The sequence below is a fragment of the Thunnus albacares genome, chromosome 7 (assembly GCF_914725855.1).
Source record: "Thunnus albacares chromosome 7, fThuAlb1.1, whole genome shotgun sequence".
In the NCBI taxonomy this organism is placed as follows: Eukaryota; Metazoa; Chordata; class Actinopteri; order Scombriformes; family Scombridae; genus Thunnus; species Thunnus albacares.
The window spans coordinates 5,700,994-5,724,805 of NC_058112.1; the positions used below are offsets into that span (position 1 = coordinate 5,700,994).

The 23,812-nt window shown below is 38.7% G+C and overlaps 1 protein-coding gene and 1 long non-coding RNA gene across 4 annotated transcripts; one reads left to right on the forward strand and one right to left on the reverse strand.

The window, feature by feature from the left end:
- Window positions 1-762: 762 nt before the first annotated feature.
- Window positions 763-23,749, reverse strand: LOC122985728. Of its 3 annotated transcripts, XM_044356591.1 has the most exons (22): window positions 22,858-22,946; window positions 21,758-21,785; window positions 20,764-20,853; window positions 20,190-20,330; window positions 17,992-18,063; window positions 17,802-17,873; window positions 17,688-17,723; window positions 17,425-17,499; window positions 15,825-15,863; window positions 14,415-14,550; window positions 12,789-12,868; window positions 12,503-12,625; window positions 12,204-12,263; window positions 11,906-12,010; window positions 9,025-9,135; window positions 8,715-8,855; window positions 7,752-7,968; window positions 5,852-7,530; window positions 4,109-4,202; window positions 3,766-3,905; window positions 2,178-2,266; window positions 763-1,454 (listed from the first exon to the last, which is right to left on the reverse strand). In XM_044356591.1, the coding sequence occupies exons 3-22, from the start codon at window positions 20,806-20,808 to the stop codon at window positions 1,280-1,282; spliced, it is 3,630 nt and encodes a 1,209-aa protein (XP_044212526.1). In that variant the 5' UTR covers window positions 20,809-20,853; window positions 21,758-21,785; window positions 22,858-22,946; the 3' UTR covers window positions 763-1,279. The 3 variants fall into 3 exon arrangements, with proteins under 3 accessions (XP_044212526.1, XP_044212527.1, XP_044212525.1); XM_044356592.1 differs by lacking the exons at window positions 21,758-21,785; window positions 22,858-22,946 and adding an exon at window positions 23,579-23,749; XM_044356590.1 differs by lacking the exon at window positions 21,758-21,785 and having other exon boundaries at window positions 22,858-23,044.
- LOC122985730 lies at window positions 22,973-23,551 on the forward strand. The gene is made up of 3 exons (XR_006404177.1): window positions 22,973-23,064; window positions 23,177-23,194; window positions 23,467-23,551. It is a non-coding gene; the product is annotated as an uncharacterized LOC122985730 (long non-coding RNA).
- Window positions 23,750-23,812: the final 63 nt, after the last annotated feature.

Sequence of the window (23,812 nt, forward strand, 5' to 3'; positions counted from 1 at the left end):
TAATTAGAGGCCAAGTATCTGTGGTCAGCTGCTTCATGCTCACATGGGGCCATATGTTCATCCTCAAAGGGAACATAAAGTTAACGAGAGGCTCGTTAGAATGTGTTAATTGGCCTGTTTTCCCCACTAATTGATTTTTGTTAATTAGTGTTAGGGGGTTTGCACTAATTGTTATCTCTTAATTTATGTTAATAGGTGTTAACAGATTCTAACCAGTTGTGTCCCAAGTTGTAATTGGTCCAACAACAACAGCAGAAGCAGTAGAAACAAAATGTGACGACCAAAGGTGCCTCCACTGTTAGAGCCCCTCTGAGACATGCAACCCTGATTGGCCATGAAGTTAATTAATGTTAATTAGCTGTTAACAGTTACAGGCCTTTTTAACCGACAAAAGACCCTGGCCTTTGCTGTTTATTGATTTGGCCGTTCCCTGTGAAATTAATGACAAATACGTGATTCCAGTGAACCTCATGTGAACAAATAATGTTGTTTCATTAAATTTGTACTTGAGTATAAAGGCCAGCCAGCTGTTTCTTGGGTTTGCTTTGCCAAGTTATGTTGCTCTGGTCAGTGAGACAGGAGGAAGCGATCCTTGTTGATCTAAATGTACTCCTTAGGGAGGGGCATATAAGGGTTAGAAACACAGACCTCAATTCAGATAAAGCAGTAGTGTATAACTTCTTTATATTATTTGGAGCATTGTAAACCAACAACTAATGTGACTGATCATCGCAAAAACTAACAAATGACATATAAAGCCAATGCAAGCTGACATTTTTATTTTTATAGATGTATTTTCTAAATTTCAATACCACTTTAAACACATACAACTGTATGATGAAATAAAATCTTTCAAATAAAATTGCATAAATAAATTCACATCCAGTGGAATAATACCCTCTGCCTGTCTTATCTATAAATACACAATCACTATGATACACAACAGGAAAAAACAAATGAACCCAACAGTCTTGAATTCAAATAAAATGTAGAAATGTTTGTGTAACAGTAATATGAACAGGCTAAAAACTAGATACTTGCATAAATTTTTACAGCTTAGGCTCTAATTTTGCAAATAAAACATATTGAAATGTAATCAAACAGGAATTGAGTTGAAAGGAATCAGTAATTCATCTTTATAGTTAAAGTGATACCATTTCAGAACATTTAAACCTGCACAAACAGTAGTTACCAAATATGTGCTACAGTAAACATACACTTTTGTCATGTAACTATAGATACAGTAGCATCCCTCTTTAAAGCAGCATGTTTTGGTCGTTTAGTTGTCTATGCGTCGTCTTTTGGGCAAGCGGAGCCTCTCTGTGTTGAGGAACTGTTCGATTTTGGATATCTGGGCTCTGAACGATGACTGTTGCTCTTCCCTCTCCTGGGAGCAGGAGAGTTCCCAGTCAGACTCTGACTTAGGACCTGCAGTTGGTGTAGTTCTACTACACCTGGTGTGAGGAGAAATGAAAATTAGATCATCTTAGTGAGCAATTACAGAATTATTTTCCCAATAATAGGGTCTCATTGTTCTGATTAGTGGCCAGTTGTGGCAGACAATGCAAATGATGTCTGGTCAAACCACAGCTTTTACACCAAAATTATAGTATTGCAAATTTTACTTTAGTGTGTAATGTAATCACTAGGATGAATAAAATAAGGACTTATTACTTAGTTGATCAAGAACATTTTCATTCACCTAGCTAGATACTGTAGCTATAACATTGTTTCGAGTAATTATGGACTGCAGCTTTGAGAAAAATTTCCCCTGGAAATAAATACAACAATAATCAAGTCTGTTCTGTGCCAGTCAGATTCTACAAGAGTTTGGATGACCACTAATCACACATTATCCCAGGCTTGTTGGACTTGGATTATGCATTATCACTGTTAACCCTAACACTAACCCTGTTTACTGCATCTGTGTGCAGCAGAGCTGATATGTAGCTCCAGACCTTTCTCCAGCGCTGGCACAGTGCTAAAATGAAGTATGGAGATATGTCTGGCTATGCGAGACTACTCCAGACCTAATCTGGGATCTTTTGATGGTCATAAAAAAGTCCATGATAATGATATAATTTCCGTTTCGTAGTTATCTGTTCCTTTAGGGTAGAACAATTATTCTGGTTCATAGGAAGGGGGGCCCCTTTCCATACACATATGAATGGACTTACCCTGAAGTGGTCTGCCATGACTGTCTACTGACTGCACTGGCAGAGGTGGACGCTGGAAAAGAAGTGATGGACAGAGAAACTCTGCTCTCCTACATGAAAATGACACCAAACAGTAGGACTCACATATAATGTCAAACAGTAGCATTTGTCTCATATTTAGCCTGTACAGAAAACAATTTCATTCTTTCTCAAGACTCAGTTACCCCTGAGGAAACCAAAAATTTCTGGTAAAAGGAACATTAACCGATTAACAAAGGCAGGGCAGACAATAACCAGTGGCAATTGATATGTAACAGTATCCAGCCCAGAGAAAGTAGCCAGACCCAAACTGAACTCTGTGTGACGTTCCCAGTGTTCAGAGTCCGCAGAAAATGAAGGCTTTGGCCCTTGCTGCAATTTGTTAAACTATCGGACCAGTTTTTTTTCTCATACTTGAGGCATGTTGTACTCTATCTCCCTCAATTGCCAGCACCTGGATCTTATAAAACAGAGTGACAGTTTGCGGTGATGGTGACAAAAGAGAGAATGAGAGCGTGTGAGAGTGAAAAAGTGCAACAGAGAATGAAAAAGAGAAAAGTAGCAAGAGGACGGAGAAAGTGAGTGAGTGAGAGATGGATGATGAAGTGAGAGAGAAAGACAGAGAGAGAGAAAGAGAGAGAGAGAGAGAGAGAGAGAGAAAGAGAGTGAGGAGATGGATAAAGACTGAGTGAGTGAGAGAGGAGAGGTGCCCAAGCATCATTAGCTAGATTTTCTTTCACAGGTCATTTATTCCCTGTCTGTCTGGCTGTCTATGGGACGTCTATGAGTTCAACATACATCAGCTACGTCCTTTCACTCAACACTCGGCTTAATATTTTGTCAAAGTTTTATACCTCTGAAATGTTTCTCAGATATTCTGTACATTCTGTTTAATGTGTTGGCCTGGGCTAATATGTGCTTGCTCTCACACTCTGAGCTTTTTGGACCACAAAAATGTTGAAAAAGCATTATAACGTCTAGTTCTTATGAGGACATGTCAGCTTGATATAAAAAACGTATTCGTTAAGCTATAGCACAAATTTCCCCTGGGGTCCACTCAGACACATTTTGTAAAATGATGAAGCTCTGAATCTGTGGAACAGAAAACCGATTCATTCAATCGAGAAAATATTTTATAAGGGTCATTCTAACGTCCTCTGAGGTGGCTCGTGTGTTTCTCCGTGAACATCACACTGTGGCGATTTCCTGCTGTTCAGCATTAAGTCGTTATGCAGAACAATGTTGTGGCTTTACTGTGATGAAATGTAGTTGGACATGAGCTTCAGCAGTTAAAATTAAATTTTCAACATAGTTGTAAGTTGAGATCATGCAGAGTGGAATCATCAATACATTATTTGAGAGATATGGACATGTTAATCTTGCCTGCTGTTTCGCCTCTGTTATCTGTCTCGTTGGGATCTGTTTTAAAATTGCCTCTGTTCCAAAGAGAGTTTGATATTGTATAGTCTGTGGTGCCTGATATTATTTTTGAGTATCAACTGCTGGTAAACCACATGAGGCCTTGTCTGTAAATGTTCGAGCTGTCCCGAGAGCAGCTTCTGTAACTGACCATGTCTGCTGATGTTGTCTCTCTGCAGGTCTCTCCGACAGCTTTCCACTCTCCCTGCTGGTGTCTCCTCGAGGAAGCTGCGGTCCCAGAGACACTGGAGGCATTCAACAGATCCGACGCCCTGGTAATCACCAAGGGGACTGAGAGGAATGAGGTGAGATGGCAAGAACAGCAAGAAGGTTAGAATGAATGATTATTAGTGATGAGATTCAGTATGAAATACAGATGTACACAGAGGTCACTGTGTGAGAGGTTCTCAGAGGAGCAACAGAGCAGTACTACTGTGTTCCACTATGGTAAAATGTTTCTTGAGCTGAATGGATTATTTAAACACAACCATCACCTTTTTTTTGCTTGCTTTTGAGGAACATGGGTATCGTGCTGGGAGGATGTCCGAGGAATCCACCACTTGTACATTGCTCAGAAATATGGGGTCCCTGAAAAGGCACCAATGTTTTAATGAGACCAAAATAACTCTAAACAACTAGAACTATAAAAATACTGACCATGTAGCCAAACATAAGTGTTTTGTGCTCATATAATACATTCTCGAGCCTCCACTAATTAAACTAACAAAATAGCAGCAATACTTTTAAGATTTTTATAACCTGAATTTGTTTTTTGTGGACTTGGCCAATATTTCTATCAGTAATAATCGTATTTATTTATTAGGTCCAGTGGGACAACCAACATTAGCAATTTGACAATCAGTTTTACTGCTCTGTTAAAACTGTGTGCATACACAAACACAACAATACGTTTAGCAGGTCAAATCAGAACCAGGAAGAAGCTCCACTAAATCTCAGTGGGTCTTTACAACTGTCAGTTTCGGTAAAAACATTAAGTTAACCTTCATTTTCCCTTTAAACAGGTGATTATCATTAGGGTATTATTATTTCATTTGACTAATTAGCATGTTAGCATGTCAGATTTAGAGGCACTGGTTACTTTGGACAAAGCCAGGCCTCCAGTCTTAAAGGTACAATGTGTAAGATTTGGCCAGAATTCTAGTTTAAAACATTCAAAAATTAACTAAAATTATCAACAGAATGTAAAGAACAATAACAGTTTTGACGTTACATCAAAAGACGTTACATTATGTATTGTGTTGCAGAGACATCTACCAAAGTTAGCATGCTAGCCAGCTAGCCCTGGCCATGTCCGGCCCATGCTGTCTCATAATACCACTTTGTACCTCAAGGGTGATAGTGAGTCACTGTAGCATCCAGTCTGCCTTCAGTCCAACATGAGAGGAAGAAGTAGTACTGCCCAGAGCAACCGGCAGCAATGGCATAGCCAGGATTAAAGGTGCTGTAAATTTCACTGTAGGACTATTAATATGTCACTTTATTAAGTTTCAATATTTTTTCAGGCGAGAAAGTAACCATTTAAATTCCCCATATGTGGTCAGTTCATCCAATTGACGCCTATTTGGAAAGTTGCACCAATCTTGTAGCAGCAGCCGGCTGCTGCTGCAGCCGCTGGCTGATGAGACATCAGCTGGCCAACTCAGCTGCAATAAATAGGGTCTCTACTGGATTACTGTTTTGTAAAATGGCAGCAATTAATGGAAAAAAATGATGCTGTGTGTCAGAAAAACTGCTGTTTTTTACCGTTAGTGAGTTCTGTGACATTTTATGATTGACACCTACCCTAGAGGCATGTCTGTAACTATTGAGTTGTTAAGAGTTATGTTGTAACTTATCACTGTGGTGCAACCACTTTCTGATTCCTTAAGCTCTTTTGTAATTTACCACTGGCTCTAATGTCTCCGTAGCATTTTGATATCTTGACGCTGCTGCACAGATTCACTGTAAACAGTAAGCTTTACGCTATGTTCAGTGAGTGATAATGGTGGTGGGGTGATGCACTTGGGGGGAAGGGTGGGGGGGTATGCTGCCCCCTACTTGTTTGGATCAGGTGGACAATTCTTACACATTGCACCTTTAATGCTGAAGCTATTCCTTTAAAACCTGCAATGCAGTTAGTGAGTGAAATGTTTTCATAACCAATATGAATGATGGCTAAAATTGAAAAAAAAGTTCTCTTAATGGCCACTAAATGGTAATGCTTTTTGTTGTAGTACCTTGGCAAACTGATGCAGGATGGAGACAGACGTAGTTGTGGATCCTTCTGTTTTTCTCTGAGCACCGCCCCAGTCAAATGATGACCTGTAAGTCTTATTGAAAGGCAGGGGTGACTCATTGGTATCATCAAGCAGCATGTCTTTTACAACAGGCTGGTCATGGTGTTTTGAACAGTCAGTCCCTGGTGATGCATCATTGTTGTAATTTTGATGGACAAACAGCTTCAAATCAGCTTCACTTTCCGTGGTCTGTAAATCTTCTACATCTTTTTTGTCATTTTTAAAGTGCTCCTGACAAGTTTCCACTTGAGATTTAGGGTCTATATTGTCAGAGGCATCCTTCAAATTAAATTTTTCCACTGTTTCCTTGGCAGTCTCACACGCACTGTTCACATTTGTCTGACCATCAGTAACCAGAGACTTGAGCTGCCCATTCTCCTGTTCTGAAATTTCCTGACTTTGGGGTAATGCTTGTGGTTTAATCATTGTACTCACTAATACACCTTCTTCGCTTACTTTTGTATCACGCATTTCATCTGTGTGATTTATAATACTGGCAATGTCAGGAGGATTACTAGTTTCTGTCTGTGTTTGAGTTGTCTGTAAATCTTGGATGTTGACAATACCACCTGACTGTGCAGAAATCGTCTGTGAGCTACGTTCAGAAAGTTCAGCTGGGAAATTGGATTTGTCAGATAGCCTCTCTTCTATGTTTTTCTCAAAAACTTGCTGAATTGCACTTGGTAAATGACAAAGTGACTCAGCATCTTGACACAGGTGTTGCACCGCTTGAACAAGGGGATTAGACCCATGACTGACACTTAGACTCTCATCAGAACTGAAGGTACACGGCAGCTGTCCTCCTCTTCCCATGCCACCTCCTTTGTTAACATGGCTAGAGTCAGCATCCGTCTTAATGACCTGAGAGAGACTTTGTGAGGAGTCTGAAGGCTCACAGGCAGTCAGTGGTGTCTCAGTGCTGTCCATGAAGTCAATGACCCGCGGTATGTTGCTCTTCTCTTCATATTTGTTGTTTTTATCACTAGTTGTCTGGGCCTGTATCTCTGGTTCTGGTGTTTCTGTCTTTCCTCTTTCCGCTCCCTCTGCTCTATCTTTTATTTCTGTTTTAGGCTTTCTGGCGTCCCCTCCCCTGCACTCTTGTCTGTCCACTCTATCTGTTGTTTGGGTCATGAGCGTTCCTCTCTTTTCTCCAGCATGTCCCCCCTCCTTCACATCTTCTCCTTGGACGTCTTCTCTATTCCACTTATTTCTGTCCTCTTCTTCTCTGTTGTCGTCCTTCCCGTCCTGCTCTGTCTCACTTGTTCCTCTATTTACCTCTTTGCTGTTTTCTTTGGTCGGTACAGATCCATCGATAGACGTGTGGTCAGGGCTTGATGCTGTTATTGTGCTACTCACACAGCTACTTTTGCTAATCAGCAGACTATCATCAGACACAGAGGAAGTAGTACACATCACATCTGAAACCATATCAGAATCTCTTTCACTTGTGTTCGAGTTGTTCATGTACTTGTTCAATATGTTGGTGTCACTGCTCATTTTTCCAGAAAGACTATTGAGGCTGCAAACGTTGTTGGTGTCAAGTGGGAAGGTAAATAGGTTTGAAATGTTTGAGGGCTCTTTACATTGAGATTGCAGATGATGGGTTGAGGCTTCTTGTCCTGAAAGAGAACACAACATACAAGGTTTTCAACAGCTGGCTAAATTATACATAAAAATGGCATAGCTTTATAGAAAAATAATGCAAAATTGTTACTGTACTGTTATCTGTCACTCCATTGCTTATACTGTATGTTGTGGGTAAAATGTATGTTTAAACTCTCAGAATAGTAAATGAAATAAAATCTGTTTCAGTCTTTAATTTTATATCTAGCTGGCTTACCTCCCATTGCTCCAGTGGCAACTAGCTTAGTCACAGCGCTCGTGTCCTCCAGACAGTCTGATTTGTTCTGAGAAGAAGCCAAGTGTTGCAGACTGCCAAAGCTAGTTAGCTCAGAGCTGGAGTTGGGTTCATTAAGAGGTCTCGCTCCTCTAGTTCCCTCCAATAAAGTGGGGAAGAGCTCAGTAGAAACGCTGAGGCTCTGACTGCAGTCTCTCCTCTGTGTAGAGAAAAACAAACAGCCACATGCTTAGGATGAACCGATGCTTCTTGTTCATCTGACGACACCACCAGCAGCTAAACGTATAACAGCACTGTGCTGAGCCAGTTGTAGGAAGTGAGGGAAGTTTTATCTGCGACTGCATCTTTTTACTCTGTTGCCAAAGTCTATATTTTGATTGAGAGTGTTTCTGTTATTAACCACACATTCACCATACATGATGGGTATGTGACACCAACTTGTGGCTACTCTTATCATTGAACTTTCTACAGTTCATTTTGGATTCCTTAGTGCTTTCTGACTGCTTTTTCTAATATTCTGCCCAAAGTTTCCACATTAGAAAAATGCCCTCAAACTAGTCTTCAAACTCGACTTTTTTTTGTAATATTTATTGTTTGACAACCAATAACATATCACCCTTGTTGTTAAAATGTGAGTGTTTTAACACCAACTCACGCTTAGTGTTTCACTTCTGGATATGTAAGATTATTAAGCAGATGCAGGTGTTTCTCATATGCCTGATGAGGCCTCCTACAGCTGCATAGGACCCGGTACACATTTACATTAATCTTCCAATTTAAAAACATCAAGGTTCAGGTGGTGACAATATGAGGCACACCTTCAAGTGCCAGTTACAATATAATGTATCTGAAGTAGCTTCATCTCAGTATGTGGTAACATCACTAACTCCTGTGTGTGTTTTGATACACATATACGTGCCACTATATACGCGTTTGTGTCTGTACCTCCAATTCATGTAGGTGCTGAGCTTGTGCTTTGGCCTGTGCGGACAGTTCAGTGTGTTTCTGATGAAGCTCGTCGTACGCCTCTTTCACTGCTTGATGGTCTTGCTGCTCACTCTTGATGCGATCCAGAAACATTGTCTTCTGTTTAACACACACGAACACACACAAGAATGAAAGACATGATTACGCTTTCAGGTGTCTTGGTATGACAAACAACATTTGATGACGAATATTTTTCCTTTTCCATTACATGTTATATAAAAATGTCACTGTCACACTGCCTTTTCTCACACTTCAGTTTTTCTTCTACCTCTTTGTCCCAGACGGTCTTGGAAGCAGTGTAGCTCTCCATCAGTTGGGCCACCTTGTCTTCCATTGCCTTGCTTTTCTCTCGCATCACCTCATGTTCCTGCTTAAGGGCCTGCAGTAAAATTAATCACCCATAGAATTTTTAATGCAATACTAAATTTTTATGTGTTTATTTAACGTGAACAGAAGGTCTTAAACAGGGCAGTGAGAGAGAGAGGACTTCTTGCTAATACAAATCAGTTGGCTTGTGTCATTTTAATAATGATTTTAATACATTAATGAATAGGTGAATTAAAAATAAGAAGGGGGCACAGAGAAAAGAAAAGAGAACAATAAACTCTAAAGCCATAAATGCAGGATAAACACACTAACTATTATTCAGTTGCGGAGTAGACTATATTCACTAATGTAAATGTAAATGTTGTGATATACAACACCACATTCATCATATTTATGGACAGAAACGATGGTCGTCATTTATTTCTGTCCTTCTATAAATTCAGTCCATAATCATTTCAATAGACCCTGGAAAATTCCTGATCTGTGTGGAACCAATAGGTGGTGCAGGGTTTTACTGGAAGATATACAGCACATTCTCTGTCACTCAAATCCATGTTGACATACAGCACATTTGCACAGTAATCAGTTTAGAGCACAAGAATTATAGGAGAAAGTTATGAGTATCCATGAAAGTAAAAAGAAAAAGAGAAATCAAGAACAACAACAAAAATGTCACCACTCACAGTAGTTTTCCAAGAAGCTGTTCTAGTTTCTTATTCAGCACAAAATACAGCACAGTAAAGCACATCTCACTGACTAGCGAGAGGGAAAAAGCCTATATACCTGCCAGCTGACTTCTCCTGGTGTTCTTCTCGGTTGATGATTCTCCCATTTTCCCCCCATCTTATTTAAAAAATATTTATTTCCCCTTAAATCATGATCTCATAAGCCTAAAATCATCATAGTTGCAGTTTCTATCTGGATGATTAGACAGTGTCGTTCTGCGTTACCTGCGTCGACTGTCTGCAATAACAGACTAAGTAATGTGGAAAACACTCAAGGAACAACATTATGTGTCTAAATTCCAGATGACCTGGAGGGACGAATTTTATTTTTCTAAGTAATGCTAAAGAAGTAGTTTTTCTGTTAAATGAGATATTACTGTAATTCTGGGTCGCTATATGGTTTTTCAAGATAATTTTCTAATTTCTAATTTTCTGTGTCCACTTGTGAGCCAAAAAGCTTTACTTTCATATCAAATTCAGCTTTACTTTTAGACAAATTATAACTGTGAGAGTAAATAATGGTTTTAAAGTCCATGACATTTCATGACTCAATGACTTGATAAGATTTCTTTCTTTGAGCTACAAATTCTATTATTTTCCTGGATTATCCTTTGCTCCTCAGCTTCATTTCAACTCAATTAAATTAGAGCTTCTAAAACAGTTGGGCTGTGGAAAAGCTGAAATCTACCATCTAATGCGATAAACATGGAATTCAAGTTGCACTGAACATTCAACCGTTATTTTCCCTACCAACTATGAATCTGAAAAGGAATAAACTTCCTAGCTTTACTTGTCTCCACTCAAAATCCTATGTTAATTCTGTATTTTATGACCGGCAGGAACCCAGCAAATACAGCACAGGTGATACATCTGGTTGAGTCTTTTAGTCTTGCTCTGTTTACCACCGGCCCCTCTCACAAACTAGGCCATACACTCGATCTAGTCTTATCGTTTGGTTTTTCGATCTGCAATGTGGATATAATTGATGATCATAGTGCTGTCATATTTGATGCATGTCTGCCTTTCTCTTCTACTAAATCTCATCTTCCTGTACGTTGCTCTGGCTACGTTAACTCTTCGACTGCCTATAAGTTTTCTGAGGCTCTCATAGCTGCTCCCAATACCTGCACTATTGTGGCTTCTCCTCACCATCTCAGCACTGAGGAACTTACTTCCTTATTTAATACCACCTGCTCTTCTATTCTGAATACTGTTGCTCCCCTTAAATTGAAACAGCCTAAGTTTAAATGTCTGCCTTGGCTTAATGACACCACCAGAGCTCTGAGGAGGGAGTGCAGAATATCTGAACCAAAGTGGAAGAATGGTAAACTTCAAACTTCCTTTGAAATTTTGAGAAATAATCTTCACAAATATCAAGAAGCAGTTACTCTTATGACCTAATTTCCAACAACTCTAATAATCCCAAGGTCTTATTCTGCGCCATAAATTCAGTCATCTGCCCTGCCTCCAGTATCAGCTTAGATGTGTTCCTTGCAAAGTGCGAAATTTTTTTTAATTTTTCATTAGCAAAGTTGAGGACAGGTATAGTCAGTCCTGGTTGTCGCACAATCTAACTGTAGAACAGCATTCCCCTCCCCATTAGATCTGCCCCCTCCTCTTTTAAGTCCAGGCTCAAAACTTATTTTTATTCACTAGTGTTTGAATCCTTCTGATGTGGCTGATTTTTGGCTTGTGCCTTTGCTCATGTGTTGTCTATTTGTGCCTACAAGCTGTGTGCCTTGTTGTTTATGTCAGTATTTCTTGTACATGTGATTTTAGCTACCTGCTCTGGTCTGTACAGCACTTTGGTCAATGTGGTTTGTTTTTAAATGTGCTTTATAAATACATTTGACTTGACTTGAAAGACAAGAGGAACTCTTCCAGAAACAGTATCAGTGTCACTTCATCAGTGAATACAATACATGATATGATGTGCAGTCAGAACAGCTGACTCATAAGGCAGGAAAGATTTCTAAATGGGATCATTACAGGCATGGGGAAGAGTAAGTCTGTGGTGTTGCATGAACAGCAGTACTTGTTGCCTTCATTTACAGTTCTGTCATGTCCATGAAGCAGCACAGTATGACAGACTCTGACCTGATACTGCTCCTCTTGTGTCTGAAGCTCCAGCTCTATTCTGCTTACAGTGTGTGTCTGGTTCAACAACAGCTGCTGGGTATGTTCCAGAGTCTTCATCACCTCCTATACAAACACGCACACATACATACTTAAAATGAAGGTACAGTATGTTGAATGAAGCATTACAGTTACTGTATACAACAGGGCAGGCTTAGCTTTAGCTTATTTGCTCATCAAAAAAAAATATCACTGGAGGAAAAGCATCGAGGATAAGCTTGAGATCCCATAAGGTTTTATTTATTTTATAGTTTCTCACCTGTTTCTCTGCTCGCACAGCTACAGTCTCATCCCTGAGCTTCTTGTTCATTTCAGTTTCCTAAACATGAGTCAAGGAACGTCTCACATCCCGGTTAAGACGTTTCTCACAAGCTGTGTGACATACATGTGTACGTGCTGATCTCTACTTACCTTCCAAATCAGTAAGTTGAACTGTAGTCTTAAATATAAACGATCCACTAATAAAGCTTTCCAGTTAATTATTGTTTTAATTTGATAGTCATGTTGATGTGAAAGAGATGAGTATCAACTATGACGAAAAACGTGTTAGTAATCTACCGTGTTCAGCTTCTGGTGCAGCTGCTGTACATGCTGCTCTCTGCCTGAAGGACTCTGGGTCTTATCATGTCGTACTGATAACATCTTGGTCTTGATCAGCTTGTTACTGACCTCCTCCAACTCCTGAGAAAACACCACACGTTCAAACATTTCAAACTTACAAAATGATCCAAGTTGATTCCTTTCAAATCACTTAATTTGACTACTTTAGTTTAAAAACTATTTCTTGGAGTAAACTTGGATTTGTATTCGCTGGATAACAAATTGACGGCACTTTTCCACATACCTTCTTTAATGACACGATGGTTGCTTCCTGTTTTTCATTTGCAGAAGTCAGTTTGTTATTGATTCTCATGGCCTCATCAACTGTAAGAATTACACACGGTAGGAGATAATAGTCATCACATATAATACTATTTCATAACTAATTAGTTCAAATATTATCATTAGTGAGAGACATCCATGAGGGCAGACAAGAATGGATCCTGTATGACTCACAAACTCAAAATAAGCATCAGAAACTTTCAACATTCAAACTATTGACTTTTACATGAGACACTGTAGTTTTATATTCTCATTCTGGCTGTTCTGTGTTTCTTACAGTGAATTGTGAAACAATTTCCAGACAGGCCACGGAACATTTAGCATTTTAAATTAGCTACAGCCCTGGCGCCATGAGACAAATATATGATTGCATCATCCCTTTGCATAAATAGAGATACTGTGGTTTAGAAATGTGAGATACATGTTTTTAAAAATGGCCGCTGTAGTTGTGACAACGATACATGCTCAAATTTGAAATTGCAATAGCTACCTGATAATGTAGAGCCCTCTGCTGTTAATTCACTCATTTCATATCCCCGTTTTTTTGATTACAAAGGCAAACTACTGTATTTACAACAATAATACAACATTGTATAAAGTAATGCATATATTGGTATGAGCTCCAGAGAAACTGTTATCTACTGTCAACATTCATAACCAAATACACTATGTAAATGTACTCTACTAATTCTGTCTCCCCATTTATGTAGACTGTTATCATCCACTCAGAGGACATCCAGGGCCCAGAAGTAAACATCAGAACTTAATAGGTCATCTCGGAGCACACAGCTCCTCTATTGTCAGCTGATAACAAGGACGGGAAGCTATAATGGATATCTAGTCAACAGAAGTGGATGGCTGAAGAGTAGCAAAATGTCCGATTTACCGACAGGATGCATATTCTCTTATCAACAACATGGATCCATGAGTCAGCCCGGTGTCTGGCGTCAACAGGACAGGCTGCTGGTGTCAGTGTTATGGGAATGTTTTCTTGGCTCACATAAAGCCTCCTGGTAGCAACTGAGCATTATTTAACACCTGACCTGGGAGATCACTTCATAGCCATAAAGTCTACTCTTTATCATAATTTCCTAGAGGAGTATTTAAAGTAACATGACAGTGACCTCTGTTTATTACCCAGATCTTGACCCCAAAATAATATCTTTGGGATGAAGTGAAAGAGGATTTTTGCAGGAATTAATGTGCTGCTGAAAATTTTGGAGGAGTTGAATTATCCTATTGTATCAAGTCAGACTCAGTATGGACTAACATCCCTGTGAATTGTTTCCAGCACCTTGTTACGCTCATTCCCTAAATAATTCAGGCTGCTCTGGGGGCAAAACAGGGCCCCTTCTGTAAGATCTAATAACATGAACACTGAGAACATTTTAGGTATACTACCAGGTTAACATTCAGCAGCACATATTGATGCACTGTATGTATCCTGATGTGGGTGGAATGTTGTTAGTGCAGTTGTGTCTGACTTGATGGAAACTTTATTTTTTTAGTGTAATAAAATCAGCAAACCTCCAGCCATCAACACAGGGAAGACATCGATATGCATTTCTTCCATTCATCCATCAATTACCATTCTGCTCTAATTTCTCGTGGGCCTGCTTGACCATGGCACACTGCCTGGACAGAGCACTGAAACGTTTCTCCACCTCCCCCAGCTGGTTCAGATGGCTGTCCTTTGACCGACTCTGCAAGGCTAGTTTCTGTCCCTATAGTTAAAACAGACAAAGAAATGAGCGCCCTCTACAGAGAGAAAAAACAAGAGAAAAAGTTGCCACAGTACTGGACATGGTTTGACTCTCAGATCTGTCCAAGTACAGTGCAAAAACACTACATTACCCAACACTTACTTAACTCCAAATATGTTGCAAGAATGAATCACTGAATTAATACATAGATGAATGAGGATGAACTTTGAAAAATGTTTCAACTGTAAAATATGTTTCTTTTCCTTTAAGCAATAGTTTAATTTAATAATAATTTCGGTGAATTTGCTTTGAGAAGATCTTTGAGAAGATCGACATCTCTCTACCACTCTCTTATCTGTCTGTTAAATTGGGAGCTGCAGCCAGCAGCTGATTAGCTTAGCTTAACATAAAGACTGGAAGCAGGGGTTTTTACAGAGGATTATGTGCGGGACTATTCCTTGGCTGTGAGCAGTGACTTCCTTGAGTCTTGTCATCACTTTGGTTGTTGGATTTTGTAACTGTCAGACAGAGCCAGGCTAGCTGTCACCCCCAGCTTCCAGTCTTTAAGCTAAGTTAGGCTAACCAGCTGCTGGCTGTAGCTCCTTATTCAGCTCACAAGAGTGGCAACGATCTTTTCATCTAACTCTCACTAAGAGACTAAACAAGCCTATTTCCCAAGGTGTAACTTTTCCTTTAAGGGGAAGAAGTTCATCTTTTGCCAAGTTTAGGGGCAGACACAAAACAAGAGGAGGTAAAATGCAGAGGCACATCTTGTCAGACTTCGAACACTACAGTGGAAACAGCTGTCAGGTGATTGAGAGGATCATGGTTTAACACAGCCAGAGTCTGTCTCTTTCAGTGGGAAGAGGGAATCGACTCACTGTATGCCTCAGAGCACTTTATCGCTCTTCAAACTGCCATTACAGTTTGATTGTCTGTATCAAGCTGAGCAAATTCTTTTCTTCTCTCTCTTTACTCGCTCCCTTCATTCTCATTCTCACTCCCTCCTCCCTGTCTCCAATACACCAGCGCTCTTCAACTCCCTTGCTGTGCCACTGTTATGTGAAGAGGGTTAAACCGAGCGAGGCCCAGTTATAAAATATTTTAATAGAGATATTTTCTCTGCTGTGCTGGCAGTTCAAAGTGTCACACACTCCCTATCCGTTACTCCTGATGAGCTCTTCCGTCCAAAGCCATCCCTCCTTAGCACCATTCCCTCGTCCTCCTCTTTTAATTTTTCTCACTCCCACCCATTCTCTGTCAACAATTTGTACAAGTGGAAAATCCTTTCTTACCAGCTCGCTTGATTTCTTCTCCAAGTTGTACTTCAGCAACTGTAAAACAGCAGTAAAAGAAATTCAACAAGATGAAGAGTTTCCATCCTGATGAGCAGAGCATTATGGGTTACTGTATATGAATTTGAAAGATATTCCACTCTTCTTCTCAGGATCCAAAACAATGAAAATAATGAAATGTTACAATCAGGATTTTCTGTACATTAACCAATGACACTACATCTATGTATACATTAAACCAAGATGCTAAATCAAGCTTGAGGTGAGACTGATTTATCATCTGCTGTTTCATGTAAACACACACAAAACAACCTCTGATCTCTTGATACAACAGACATTTTTGCACATCATGCAAAATAGCAGAAACATTCAAACTTTCTTTTGGAGCTCTATGATTATATTTTGTCTCTGTTAGTTGTCAAGTGTGCACTGACACTTTGTTTTCAGATTTTTGAGAACATTTACTACACAACCAGGACTTCATTAACCAATACCAATGAGGTTTTCATTCTAGGGATCCAAACCACCAGATAACCTTTAAGGGGTTGCAAATTGATTTATGTTAATTTTTCAAAGGAAATACTTTATCTACTCTCCAGATGATTAATCAAATGAAACAACACAAACAAGTGAAATACTCTTGTGCAACCAGTGACATGGACAATGTGTCATGTAGGAAGGGTCCAACATTAGCTATTTAGGTTAAGAAGCACTGATCTGTACCTGTACGACTACTTATTTGAGACCTGGAGCCTATTGCAGGATTTTCATAATTTTACCAGGTAATGCGACAGTATCAAAACAAACCTAATGTTCCCAAAAATATCATAATGACCTTCCAAAAATACATTCTTAATTAATAATAAAATAAAAAGTTAATGGTCTTTTTCATTAATGAAGTTGGGAGCAGTCATACACCTTCTATTGTTTGTTTAAATCCAGAAATGTAAAAATACTGAGCCATATTGCTATGGATATTCATCAGCCCAGTAATTTATTGGGATTAAAATAACGATAAAGTACTAAAATGGAGGAATTGAACCATACTGTTCCAATTGAGCACATAATTGTAATTTAGCAGATCGTCAAGGTACATGGCAATTAAATCACTTCAATCCCAACTGCCACTGATGTGAAAATGTGTTAAATTAAAAGAATCCACTGGACCGTGTTACAAGAATGAACACACCCGGGCCTCACGATAGCCAAACACTGCAGTCAGTGTCTCCCAGATAGAATATCAAAAACAGTCTCTATTGTCTCTGTAGCACGGCTGGGCTGTTAAAGTGCAGTGGACTGTGGGGACGGCTATATATCACCTCTGTGGTGTCAAGCCTGAAGACGAACACTCTAGGAGCCAAACTGGGTCAGGCCTGTGCACTAACACTTTATGCCCTTGACTCTGGTCAGCATGGGAATCATTATTTACTTCTCTTTTTTAACAGCTTCGGTTCAATGATAAAAATCTGTTTTTCTCTGATTCGAAAGAAAGAATGAGAAAAAGAAAGTTAGAAAGGTGACGAGATGAATGGAAGCGCTGGTGCGTGAGTGAGATAGAAAGGCTGAGAGAAGAGCCTGTGAGTGTTGTACGGCTCAGTACCTGCAACAACTTCAGCTCCTCTTTCAAGTTGTTAATCTCCTTGTCTTTTAACTCAGCGCTGACCTGGTATTTTCCCTGAAATGTTATATTATTATTGTGAGTGTCAAAAAAGTAATAAATACTAAAACACAATGCAAAAGAATCCACTCCTTGGCCAAGATTGTGCAACTGAGATGAGTGAATTTACTACTCCACTAAAAACATTAATTGAAAGAAATGCTCTGAGAATCATGGTGACACTTTTGGATATAAGCCCTTCATACCTTCTCCTCCTCAATCTTTCTGATTTTGGCCTGTAACTTAAGAAAGGAAAAGAAAAGATGTTTATGTGCATTGTTAAAAGTCTTAATTTAGATGTGCAACCCTAACAAAAGTACCTGCTTCTTAACTTTGGTGAGTGACTCTGTGTGCTGGTTTGTCACGGTTTCAATTTGATGTTGGAGGGATTCCTGTCATACAGGAAAAAGCAAAGTTGATCAAAACAACGTAATAAAATTTTTTATTCATCATTCATTTCATTCATTTTTTACAGAAAGTTGATGTAGAGCCAGCGAGGCCCAGCTGTACCTTCTCCCACTCCAGTTCCTGCTTCTCCAACAACAGTTTACTGATCTGATCCTCAAGGCGTGTCTCTGCATCCTGAACCATGGAAAGACATAATTTACATAAACCTGATACTCCACAAACCTGGCCAAGACCAATCACATAAAGACAAATTCACAATCAGTCATACAGACAACCTGACGACACCTGCTAAATGAAATAAGACAATAAATTCAAATGGGATGATGGCTGGTACGGCGTGATCCTAGCGAGAAAATTCACTATCTCTTCCATTCTGTGGGAAAAAAAACTCTCTGGAGTTGAGCAAAGTGCAGTAAGTTTCCCTGGTTCATTCCTCTGTATGTTTTGTAGAAGCACCTGGAGAAAGACGAACATTACAAGGGAGGTGATATTTGTGGAAAGCCATCCCTATCCTCCCTCTTACCCCGGAGAAGGCAGGTAAAAGTCAATTGCTCTCTATATCCACGGGACTTTTTTATGTGCATGTGGGAGCTGGTTAACTCAGTGAGTTTATTTTATAAGTTCCTATTAAACTACGCTACCAGCGTGGCACTGCAAAGAAGGAGGGCACAGGAGATAAAGCTGTTATTTTCCCACTGAGGAATAATTACTGTGTGTGTGTGTGTGTGTGTGTGTGTGTGTGTGTGTGTGTGTGTTAAAAAAGACACTAAAAAGCTTTATTAATCCTGGTAATCCATGTAAATCAAAGTAGGCAACAGCAGATGAACTTAGAGCTGGAGGCAATAACATCTTTTAATTTATATTTTGCTAAACAATATCTGATAATATATGATTTCTGGTATGTAGGTATATACAGGGATTCACGACTCATATATTTGTCATGGCTTTTCATCTCTTTACTGTTTTATCGCGGTTCTGAATGGATGCCTTTTACTAGGCATTAAAAAAGAAAAAAAAATAAGTTTCTGGGCGTGAAGATGTGAAGGTTTATTTGATAGTGTAGTTAGAAGAAGTTAGATATAGTTTATCCAAAAGTTTTCTATTATGCATACGTCACTGTGATTCGTCACAACATGTCTTTGTTTATATTTGACCTGGAATAATTAGTCTTTATTTGAATATTGCAAAGATGCTTCCCAGCTCACACTGACTTTCATATGCATTTCACCTTCCCGTCTGTCCGTACACATAGAGCTTTCTCATTAAGGGTTAAATCTACAAGTATATCACATTCTCACCAACTAAACCAGCGGGTTGTATTGTATTAAAAAAAACAAAACAAACCCATTGGAATTTGACCTGCTCAGGAATGTCCGGCACCATCATGACATCCTCTTCTTCTTAACCTCTCCACCCTGCGAACCACACAACTACAAAGTGCTACTCTGATAGCAGCAGCGCCTGAGGAGGATCAGACTGATATACCATCTAATGTTTGCGTCCCAGTTAACATGACTATAACAATAAAAGACGAAATTGCAACAAACAACTGACATCCCATTTTTGCTCCTCTAACCTTTAAGCACACTCAGGATGTGTTGTCAGGTTGAAAGTACTTGCTGGAGGGTAGAAACAGTTTTTTTTGTTCATGTTGCCTTTTTACAAACAAATGTACTTCCTACTTAATGGTCAAGGGCCAAATGGCTTGTTTGACCTCCATCTTGACATAATGTGCATCAAACCCGGACAAAAGGCAAGTAGTGTTCTCTAAGAACATTATAATACCAACTTCTCTCCACTTTTCTACAAAATTACACTCCCCTTTAGCCAAAAGAAAGCCATTAGTGTCTCAGTTCCACTAAATAAATACTGATAAGATGCAGAGGAATGTTTGAGAGGAATGACTGCAATGTCCAATTATTTATTTTATTGTATTCATGTTTTAAAATATTTTATTCCCTATTATCAATTTTATTATTTATTGTCTTGTATCTATTTCAGCTAGTTTTTAATTATGTTATTTGTTGTATTTTTTACAATTTTCATAATTTTTATTTTTGTGTGCATTAGTCTCTATTATATATTTATATATTTGCTTTAGATGGTGACATTAAAAGAACATGCATAAAAAGCCAGGCACCTGCTGGTTATCACTTTACATACAAACATCAGAAACTTTGACTTCTGTGCAGTCAGTAAAGTGATGCTGTTATTTCACAAGTTGGAATTTAAACTAAAAGCATCTTTTTCAATAAGGCGTCAATATAAAAAGTATAAAAACTTTCAAACTGCTACTATACCCTTCGAATGTGCAGCTCCTCTACAGCCTCGACTAGATGGGTTTTAAATTCCAGCAACTGTAGTAAGATGGTGCCTCCGCTTTCTGTTTGACAGGGAGCACTGGACAGAGACAGCTCCTGCTGGGTCTCTGGTCCACCTACCTGCAAAAACATAATCAAAATTTTAATTTAGCTAAGAAGACAGACTCCCTAAATGCATCAGAATTACATCAGTTTGACACCTTTAAGATATTCAAAAGACAAAGTGCAGACTGTAGGACAAAGACAGTACATGCTCAGTGTCATTTCCTGCTGCATACAATAAGGAAAAAATTAATAAGCTAACTCTAGTAAATATCTAATCAGTAAATAAACAACTGATTCATCAGTTTGTCAATATAAATTCTGCATAGGTCCTACCCCAGCCTTTTTTTTTAAATATCAGGAAACATGCAGAACTTTTATTTCTGGGACCAAAAATGAGAAAAGTACAATAATTTGAAATTGTTCATATGATTTTATAAATAGGTGTATAAAAACAGAAGCCGATGAATGTTGTATGCCTTGTCTTGTACTGTCAGAAGTCGTAACTTACGATGGTCTGGGTGTTGAGATTCCCAGAGTCCGCCCTGAGATCCATCGAGTTGTTTCAGGGTTGGCCAAGGTCCCGCTGAGCCTCTTCTCCCTGTTAATCAAGAAAAAAATCATTTTGTTGAAAAAGGTTAATAGAATAGGCAGTTTAATAAGCAGTAACACTCAGCTTTTCCACTTACAGTATAATTACTTCCTCATCTGCAATTTTTACTGCTAAATGATTTTATTAGAAATAACAGGCTCACACATTAAAGCCTCGTAATGTTTCTCAATCACTACAATCTCACGTAATGGCTCTGAAATGACCATTAGGATTTTTTTCTTTCTTTGTTTTACACCATTGCACTGAGAAGATAACACCTTGACAAGCCATCTAGGTTAAAATGAACCAGCCCATTGACACAAATAGGGGTCAGAGCAATAACACTGAATGGACAAATTGCACTGTCAATGCTTTTTAAATTATCTAAGTTATTTAATTTGACCTGTGGATAATCCCCTGGAACTGTCTCTGTCCCCTCAATATAACCAAGAAACTGACTGACACACACACAAACACACACACACACACACTGCAAAATATGACTATTTAAGTGGGAGGTCTCCACTAGCCACTGATCTCTTAATAGAACAGACCTTTTTTCTCCCATTTAACCTACGCTGGTATCAATCATGTTGGAGAATTAAATGATCCCTGCTAGAATTGGCTACTATCATAAAATGACACCGTGACCCCAGGCTGAGGAGGGAGGGGATGTGCAAAACGTGGGTTAGTGTTTCAAAGTGATGGTGTACGTGTGTCTTTGTGTGCACAGTGTCTTTGTGTATGTGCGAGTGTGACTGAGGGAGTAAACCACAATGTCTTTATTCGCATCTCCTGTGATTCAGTTGAGCAGGTATTAACCACCATATCTAAGCCATGAAAAGACAAATTAAAAGAACTGCCATCCATTAAATGGGCACATTTCTATCAAGCAACATGATGTCTGGATTACCTTTGGGTGAGTTATGTCAGTGACTGTTCTGTAATGCACCAAGGAGAGAAAGTTAAACCACAGCCTTGAGATTGTTACGCATGTAATCACAGTGCAGCCGTCAGCAATGCAAACAATATCTTGACATAAGATTAGATATCATCTTAGATTTTGGATATATTGTGATATGGCATTAATATTGTCTTTTCCTGGTTTTAAAGGCTGCATTACAGTAAAGTGATGTAATTTTCTGAACTTACCAGACTGTTGTAGCTGTTCTATTATTTTTATATACCCACTCAGTCATTATATTCACATTACTGATGATTATTTATCAAAAATCTCTAAATATTTTTCAAAAGCACAAATAGTCATTCCTACAATATTGTTACAATATTGGTATATATTGGTATTTGGTCAAAAATATTGTGATATCTGATTTTATCCATATCGCCTAACCCTAGTTGGAGAGTTTTCTGTCACTGTATTTTGGTTAACGTGTAGAGAAGAGCAGACAAAATAGCAAGCTCTTTCTAGATGTTAGCTATATCCTCCTCTTTAACAGGGGGTACAACGTTTAGAAAAAAATGTGAAAACATAATTTATGTAACAGACAAGTTATCTGGAAAATTAGCTATAGTCTTTTAGCGTTATTTGAGTTATTCCTGGTATATTATAATTCATATTCATACAATTTCAACTCATTCATCAGGTCAAGAGTCTCCTCAGTTTCCAAGTTGAAATTTAAAACTTAAAACTTATTTTGTCTGGCATTCAAATATTTTTGAAGTTGACTTAGTGCTAATTAGTTTGCTAACTAGTTTAGCAGTTTTAACTAATGAATTAAGTCAGAATTCATACATTTTCAAGCAACATAAGCTTTTGTTTGGTAAACATTTTGACATTAGCCAAAATTTTAACGTTAGCTCAACCAAAGCTAACATGTTTGCTAGCACGAGCCTTTAATTAGCTAACAGAACCTTAAACCCCAAACTAATGCATTTATCCATACATTTAAAACATAGCTGTTTAAAAATATGTTAACGTCCCCAGGAATTACAGTGTTTTTTGTTTTAAATGATTTAGCGTGGTAAAAACGTTGTTTTCTTTTCATACAAAACCTTTAAACATCGATCCCAGCAGCGCCCTGCAGGTGCCTCCAGATATTTTTGTCCCAGGATGGTGAAGTTATGACCCACCTAATCTGCCTCTGACTGGTTTACCCTGATATTCTTACCCTAATCCTAATTTCTCATGCCGAAACCTAACCAACCCAACCATATAACCTAAATGCTTCAATTCAACTCTTCCAATGTGTCTCTAACGAGGTAAAACTATATAAATGAATTGATTTAAATTATACAAAAATGCAATTTTCATGAAGACAATGCTCTTGGCATTTTTGGTATTCATGTTTTTCTCCTTTCTCTTATTTTGCAGTTCCAGCAGAGGTTGTAGGTAGGGGTCTTTTAGCATGCACAGGCCTTTAGTCTACTTGTGCATGAATATATCACACATAATTAATGGTACCAACCAAAATGCAAGGGGCTGCTTGCATCCATTTCTTCATACAACCCGAGTAGAGAGATAAATACATTTTCAATATATTAGAAGTTTAAAAATCACAGTCATATTATGTTCTCTGTGCCTTTTTGTAAACCATGTATGAGCAGATGAAAGGGTTTAAATGAGCCATATCATATTCACTTTTCATACATGTGGAAACACAGAGTACCCATACACTCTAATAAAGTGACTGGATGTGTGTTCCCTGCAACCTAGAGGACATGCAGGTCAAAATGTATGTTTAACACACACACAATATATATATATCACTTTTACCATCATTTACATGCATCTGCATCCCCTCCATTACGTTGGTAAAGTTGATATTTCCCTGGGTACATGAAGGCAGCATCGGCTACTAATCAGCACTGCAACATTAAATATTCTTAATATATTTTAGCATGTAGGTCAGACAACATAGTACCGCATAATTTTAACAGTATAAACAAAAAAGACAGACAGCAAGATTAAACTCAGTTCTGTGTCACAGAGGTGGGTGGGCTCAGTGTG

Excerpts from the sequence above, each read along its gene's own strand:
- LOC122985728 (XM_044356592.1), bottom strand. The coding sequence starts at position 20,808 with ATGGATCTCAGGGCGGACTCTGGGAATCTCAACACCCAGACCATC. Across the intron at positions 17,500-17,687 it reads GAAAGATTGAGGAGGAGAAG|GGAAAATACCAGGTCAGCGC; the intron begins GTATGAAGGGCT and ends ATAACATTTCAG. Across the intron at positions 2,267-3,765 it reads AGACAACATCAGCAGACATG|GAGAGCAGAGTTTCTCTGTC; the intron begins GTCAGTTACAGA and ends ATTTTCATGTAG.